The 7,833-nt window shown below is 35.5% G+C and overlaps 1 protein-coding gene across 1 annotated transcript; it reads left to right on the top strand.

Moving 5' to 3' along the window:
- Window positions 1-5,277: 5,277 nt before the first annotated feature.
- On the top strand, window positions 5,278-6,423 carry LOC5571160 (cuticle protein CP14.6). The gene is made up of 2 exons (XM_021851865.1): window positions 5,278-5,419; window positions 5,579-6,423. Exons 1-2 carry the CDS (start codon window positions 5,411-5,413, stop codon window positions 5,987-5,989), a joined length of 420 nt encoding a protein of 139 aa, XP_021707557.1. The 5' UTR covers window positions 5,278-5,410; the 3' UTR covers window positions 5,990-6,423.
- The last annotated feature ends 1,410 nt before the right edge of the window (window positions 6,424-7,833 follow it).

Below are 7,833 nucleotides of genomic sequence, written 5' to 3'. Positions count from 1 at the left end.
TAAAAGAATACAAAAGAAAATTGTTGCATGAATATCGCAAAACAGTACAGCAAACAAAGGTACTGTATAAATATGGTACCCCTAGAGGGCCGTAAAGACATCACAGAGTCAAAAGTGATAAAAGTTTTTTCAACAAAAATAAAAAATCGCAGGGGCTCAAAGACGTATTTTTTAAGACGACCTCAAAAATATATTGATCTTCAGCACTTCAGAATCATGAGATAATATTCATTTTAGGTGATGCTAAACTTTTCAAGGTGCTGCAATATTCAGTATGAGTGTTGCAATACACGATTCCATACTTATGGTGGGTAGTGTAAATATCTTACCTAGCGATATATGCACAAAAATTCTGGCATTTTTAAGGGCTAATCTTTGACATATTTGCCAGTTTCTTGATCCTCAAAGTTTCTGGGGAGTTTCTAAGCGAAATACTCACTGAATTGAAAAAAATGAAGGTATTCAGGGTTTTTACTTAAACCATTGGCGAAATCTTCTTGAATCCATCAGCAGGATTTTTATGAGATTTCCTAAAGATATTCATCACACTTAAAAAAATACGGATTGCGGTGAAATTTTATCGTAATCTCAACAGCTGAAGGAATTTGTAAAATCACTGAACAAAATAATAAATAAAAATTGAAAAATGGTTCAACCGGGAATTGAACTCCCGACCTACCGAAAAGGAAGCAGGCTTGCTATCACTGAGCCAGCTATCACTGCTTGCTAGTGGTGTGCAAAAACTGAAACAAAAGAACGTCATGCCTGCCAGAGCGGATGTCAAACGAAGTCACAGAAATACGGTGAAAATATTACTATAACCAAACAGCTCATCAACATTTCACAGGGTTACAGTAAATTTGTTTGTTTTCGCGAGTTTTTCCGGTAAAAAAGTAGATTTCACGGATTTTTTCGATAAAATGTAAGATTCCACAGAAAAATTTGCCATTTTGTTGCTTACAGTTCAAATTCGTTCATTTATACGTTGAAGAGTTATTGGTAATATTTTATCTGGTATATATGTAAAAAGACAATTTACCTGAGTCTTGCTCTACAAGCGGTTCCACTGGATAAAATATTCAATTTTCATTATTAATTTGTATTCATAATATCGTATGAAGATCCAAAAGAGAGATGATAGACCCGTAAGCAGAAACACTTACGCAAAACCCGCGGAAAAAAGAAAATCTCCTTCCAACAGTATAATCCAACAATTAGAATAATGAGAATTCTCTGGTTTCTTAAAAGCCCAAAAAAAGTTATTTTGATTATTCAAAGAAGCTTGCAGTGATCGAATCCCAACATATTTTCGATAAAATTATTTGAGAATTCCGTGATATCAATTGCAGCTTTTGGTATACCCAAAAAATCGAAATCTAGCAAAAATATACGACGTTTCTAGGATAAATCTTCATTCTAGGTACTCCTGGCCATATATTTAAAAAATCTGGGAGTAGTTTTTGTTGAAAAATTAATTTTGTAAGATACTTTAGAAGTTTTTTTATGGATTCTTGGAAAAAATGTTTGATAGACTTGCCAGCTTTTAGTGGACTCCGAATGATCTTGGAAGAATTCTTCCACTATCCAAGGTGGATTACAGAGAAAAGTAGCGGGTGTGTCTGTCAAGGATGTCTGCTGAATTATTAATGATCTTTGAAAAGTTTGTAAAACTTTGAAGGGGGTCGCAGCTTCAAAAAAGTTGAGAACCACTGAAATATAGGATATTTACGGATGTTTTTACATTCCTTAGCACAGCTATTCAGTGACTCGTGATTTGCAAGGATGGCCATTAGTTGAGACGTCATCTAGGTTGTGGTTTGTTCGTATTTTTCTAACATAGGACTCACACACAGAAATTACTTCAGCTATGATCAATTATCAAAACGTCATCACATAAAATAGGCTTTATAAGGGACCTTTTTTTTAAGAAATCTGAAATATTAAATTGATACCATCGTAGTATAGATCTAGATTTGCATGGTTGAAGACCAGAAAAATATTTCACTGATTTTGAAAAAACAAACTTTGCCGTACCAGAACAATATTTAAAGTTTTGAAAAAATAAATCAAAGAATGCTATTCAAAAATACTGATAATTGAATCATTTGTTCGAGCAACGGCATACATTCGTTAAAAAAAAAGTTTCACGGAAGTCTAAGAAGTGTTTCTGCACCGGAAAAATCTGTGTGGTTGACTCGCCCATGGCGAAAAACATTAAACAAAAAAGACAATAATAGTAACTAAACAAAACTTCGACAGAAATCTTAAGCTGAGTGCATCCCCAGAAAAAAATCTGTTGCATTGCCCTTGAAGTACAAACATTGTTGGTTGATCCGGGGTTTCTTAAACAAATGCAAATTCATATAATAAGGTCACCTTTTTTAATCCTTGTAAATTTGGATAACGATCTCTCATATTTTTATAAATCTACTCGTTTTCCATTCGAGTCTTTAGATTTAATTGCTAAATTATTCCATTCGAGTTTTTTGATTTATTGCTAAATGTTTTTGCAAGGATCAAGGGGTTTTGTGCCACTTTGAAAAAGAGTTGCAGAGAAAATCACCCTCAAGATATTGTTACTCTAAATGTTAGTCAAATATATGATTAAATGGACTCGTGCTTTCCATTTCAAATATCCATTATTTAATATCAAATGAAGAGTGTTATTGGTTGATAAATATGTCATATGTTGATTCAAATATAATATAATTTAGATATATTCATAATTTGGGCACAGAAAAATATTCATTGAAAATCACTAAAGGTCTAAAGAAACCAATAATCCAATAAATCAAATAATAAACATTGTCTCGAAAAATACACCAAAAATACTGTTTCATACTCAAATCATAGAAAATGTATATATAACATATTAAAAAAAAATAAAATGAAAATTAACAAACGTAAAAGTGATGAAAACTCAACAATGGTTTCAAGTAAAAAATACCTCATTCTTATTCAAGACCGATGAATATTAAAAGATTACAACAGTAAGAAATGTAAACTTTAATATTTGACTAATTTGAAAATTGAGGACATTTTTAGCCCAAAGGAGGACGGAAGGACACATGTTCTCCCTAAGAATACCATCTGGTAAGCCTTTATGGGTTATTTACAGACATCAAGCTCATTTATTTTTCCAGTTTAGTTCATTCGTTTTATATTAGGGGCCTTCCTTAGCCGAGTGGTTAAAGTCCGCGGCTACAAAGCAAAGCTATGCTGAAGGTGCCTGGGTTCGATTCCCGGTTGGCCCAGGATGTTCTCGTAATGGAAATTTCCTTGACTTCCCTGGGCATAGAGCATCATCGTACCTGCCACACGATATACGAATACGAAAATGGCAACATTGGTAAAGAAAGCTCTCCGTTAATAACTATGGAAGTGCGCATAAGAACATAAGCTGAGAAGCATGCTCTGTCCCAGTGGAAACATAATGCCAAGAAGAAGAAGAAAAAGTTTGGTATATTGGACTTGATAATTGAATTTAATTTTAAACTACATTTATATAAGCGTGTGGGGCTTTAAATTATATGAAATAACGTTTTTCTTCTTTAAATCGACAAATTTGGAAGTGGTAAAGCAATTTGACAATATAATATTGGTTTTGTGATCGTCGTGTTGTTGTGTGCTTTCTTGTCGTGTCCAATTCAATATTATGAATAGTCGGTAGTATTCTGCTTTTCCGGAGCTGATTAATGAAACAGTGAATTTCGACTTGTAACGAGCACCCAGCTGAATCGAAAGCAAATTGCCGCATCTACGACCGAGTGATTGTTACCTGATTTTGGTATTCCCTTCGAAGATTGCTTTGCTCTGCATATTTATCAACTTGGACTCCGCCATATCTATCTTCTACACCGTCCTGATCGGAACGTCATCAATATCTTCTGTGCGACTGTGCTGCCATCTGTATTTGAAAACTGTAAAGTATTGCTAAGGACATAGGGTTTACCGAACCAAAAATGGCAAATAATTGTACCGCATGTGAAGTTGAATTTTGCGCGGAAGATATAGTTGTATGCTGTGAGGGATTTTGTGAAAACCTACCTCATTTCCACGCAAAATGTGTTGGATTATCCTACGATGAAGGATGCGCATGCTTACACCAAAATATATTCTGGATGTGTGATGCCTGCAGAGTGTACATTGAAAACGGTCGTTTTCGCAATACAAAGAACGAGGAAAAATCTAACGATTTTGCGACGAAGTCGGATGTTTCTCTATTGAAGGCTGAAATAGAGCGTATTAGCCAGAAAGTAACCGAAATGTCATCTAACTTTACTGCACCGAGTGAAATTTCACCGCGTCAACCAGTAAACTTTGAACTTTCTATGCACGCTTCCCCATTATCGTCGACAACATTTGTAGCTGTGGATCAAACTGTTTGCGCTCCAAGAGATACGAGTATTGACTTATACGTATCGAATATCGCAATCGATGTTCCCGAGTATGAAGTTGTCCAAATGGTGTGTAAATCCTTGGGAGCAAATGAAGTTCTACGTGCCAAACGATTAGTTGCTGCTGGAAAAAATATTTCCGAACTGGACTACGTCACAGAGAACAGACATGGAGGCTCGAACAAAATTTCCTCTGAACCATGTGTAAAGGTTCGAATCAACCATCAGCGCCACCAACGCAGACAGCCCGACATACAAACTCGTTTCGACAACACGATGTCACTAGTGAACGTCAAAATGCATTAGCACACAAAGCAACGCTAGCGACAAATGGCAATTTTTGATATCGACACTAGCGCCAAAGTGTAAAAAGCGGCAAATTTGTAGCGTTCTCAATCTGACGACAGCGCCACGTAACAGGAGCATAACGGCATACTTTGAAATGACCAGTACAAGCTTTACACACGCTGACGAGAAAAGATGAACGTCTGTTCTCTGTGACTACGTGTCGTATAAAATTACCGTCGACTCAAGATTTCGAAGTACTGCTGCCAGGCGATCAATTTGGCCGAATGGAATAAGATGCCGTGAATTTATAAACAGTTCTATGATCGCGTGGAGACCTGAAAGCCGAACGGACCAAGAACTAGCTAGTTAAGCTATTTTTCGTTTGTTAACTGTTAGTGACACTGTTGTTCAATAATGAAATGTCGTATTGCTTTTTTTCTTCAAAGTTTTTGTATTGCATTTGGTGAATAAACAAACGTTAAGTCTTGTTAAATTAGTACATAAGAAAGTAATCTGTGCGACTTAGTCGAAGATGAATAAATAAATAAATAAATAAATAATCGTCTCCCCGTGCCTCAGTGGACAATGCACCATTTCTCGATTGTCAGCTTGTAAGCTTGTATATATAGGCAAAGCCAAACCACCAGAAGGTATCAGTTTCCATTCAGCCAACAAATTTGTAACGTGTGATACAATTTCCAAGATCTAAAATCAAAACCAGCAAAATGAAATTGGTGAGTGAATTGGAGAGCGTTTAGGACAGTAATTCGAAGTAAATAAGAAGAAAATTTGTGTGAAATATGATCTTTTCGTGCTACTAAGCCAGGATTGGTTACAATAATTAGGTGGGCCAATTACAATCAAGCTATTTTTTCATTCCATGTTTCTGGTAGTTCATCGCTCTATCCGCTTTGATGGCCGTGGTGGCTGCCGGTGGCGATCACTATGAAGAGCAGAAGCACATCCCCATAGTACATAGCGAGTTTGCGCAGAGCAATGACGGCACCTTCAAGTATGCTTACGAATCGGCCAATGGAATTGCCATCCAGGAGGAAGGTCATGTTAAGAACTTTGGCAGCAAGGATCATGAGGCCAACGTTGCACACGGATCATACTCGTATATCGATCCCCATGGTGAAGTAGTTTCTGTGAGCTACGTTGCCGATGAGAATGGATTCCAGGCTCATGGATCGCACATCCCAACGCCACCACCACTACCAAAGGAGCTGGTTGAGGCCTACGCCAAGGTGGGCAGTCATCCAGAAGCCCATCACGAGGAACCAGAAATCTACAAGGGCCATTAAGATGATTTGACATTGCTATTGTACACTCATGAAGATGTTTTTTTTTAACGAGAATACACAAAATGATAATGCTCATATTATTTTTTAAATGTTATAAGTAACGCTGATAGAATTTATATCATCTTAATTTCTGAAAATTAGTAATCTAATGGAAACTTCTTTTCACTTTTCTCATACTCAGCTGACCTTAGCTCATAAGGAAACTATCACTCTAAAAGATATTAAAAAGTTTAAAATAGTTCACTAAAGGATTAATTCCATTAGTAAGACTGACATTTCCGATATGTATTTTTAGCTATTTTTAAAGAAGTAAATGAAAAAATCTGTTTTAGAATATATTCCTAGATTGTGTTGTAAACCAATGGCAAGTTTTGTTATTTAAATAAAACAAGGCTGATACAAATAATAATTTTCTTTCATGTCCGAGACCACTTGGAGGGGGGGATAAAAATAAATAAGAAATAAATATTTTTTTTTAATTTTTTTTTCTTATCGTTAATCTTTTCCTTTTTGAATCGTCCTTTAGATTGTTGTTCTGCCATTTTTTAACAATAAAATGTAAAGCAAAATAACAAAATCAGTTATTTTATATTAGGTATCTTTAGTTTATTTAGTATTTTTGATTTGATAGACCTAAAGAATCTAACGAATATTGTCTGGTATAACACCATCGTGACCTTCCTATGTCAGAATATTGGACATCTTTTTTTTTCTATTTTGAACGAAGTCACAATTTTAAAAATTATTCAAAAACAATTTTTAAGCGTATTTTATGAGAGCCGAAAAAAATAACCAATCTTCTACTAATCATGTATTTGTTTTCCAGTAGGACGAAAAAAACACTTAGAAACACCGTTGGGAAGCTTGAAAACAGTAGATTTTTTTGGTATACTTAACTCAAAATCGACCGAAATGTCACTTACACCCCTTTTCGTTTAGGCATCTCAAATAATACTACTAAAGGAATTAAAAAAAAACCATTGTAACGTCTCTTTGTAACAATAACAGTCAAACTCCTAACTGTTCCAAAGCACGTATTTTGGTCATGGAAACAATAAATGCATTGATTTTGATATCAACCAAATGTGTGTGATGCAACAACTTGACACATCATGCTTTCCACTAGACTGATAATACAAAACAAACATTTGAAAGTCAGACCATTGTAGTGGAATATCAACTAAAAAAAATAAAACGGAAAAGAGCAAATAATGCTATGAAAAGTAAATAATAGTTGCCCTCTGGACTGAACCGAACCGAGACCCAACCGGCGAAGGAAACTCTCGACGATGATGGAAATCTGGTTTTATGCAAATGTTTTGCGCATAAATTTAGAAATTTTACGTTCGTACCAACCAATGCCAAAGGGAAGCCACGTGTGGTGCAGGTCCTTCGTTCAGGAGAAAATGCAAAGCACAGGAAATAGCGCGGAAATGAAATGCTGCGACGCTGTTATCCAGGTGCGATCGTAGGTGCGACTTATTTTTGAATTGGAGCTGAAGGTGCAAATGGATCATTCGGAATCGCATGGCAGTGAAAACTTATTAGCACAACACCGACCGAAAACTTTTTCTGTGGACTCATTGTCAAGTATTATTAGTTCATGAAAAGGGAACCAAACTTGAGCTTGATGAACTAAGTGATTGTTTTCCCTTTACCATTAGCTCAACTGGGATAATTTACGAATTTATTGTTACTGTAGTAAACAATGCATTTCAATGGAAAGTAATAAAGCTGACTAATCAGTTTTAGTCCTCGCATGAAAAAACTTTTGAAAATTATGCAATAAGCTACGATGATTTCCATCAAACGTATTTGATTTGATTTGAACTTCATGACTTTCA

This window comes from Aedes aegypti, chromosome 3 (assembly GCF_002204515.2).
Source record: "Aedes aegypti strain LVP_AGWG chromosome 3, AaegL5.0 Primary Assembly, whole genome shotgun sequence".
Taxonomy (NCBI): Eukaryota; Metazoa; Arthropoda; class Insecta; order Diptera; family Culicidae; genus Aedes; species Aedes aegypti.
Note: the sequence above shows the minus strand (reverse complement) of the source record. Positions and strands in the feature narration are given on the sequence as shown.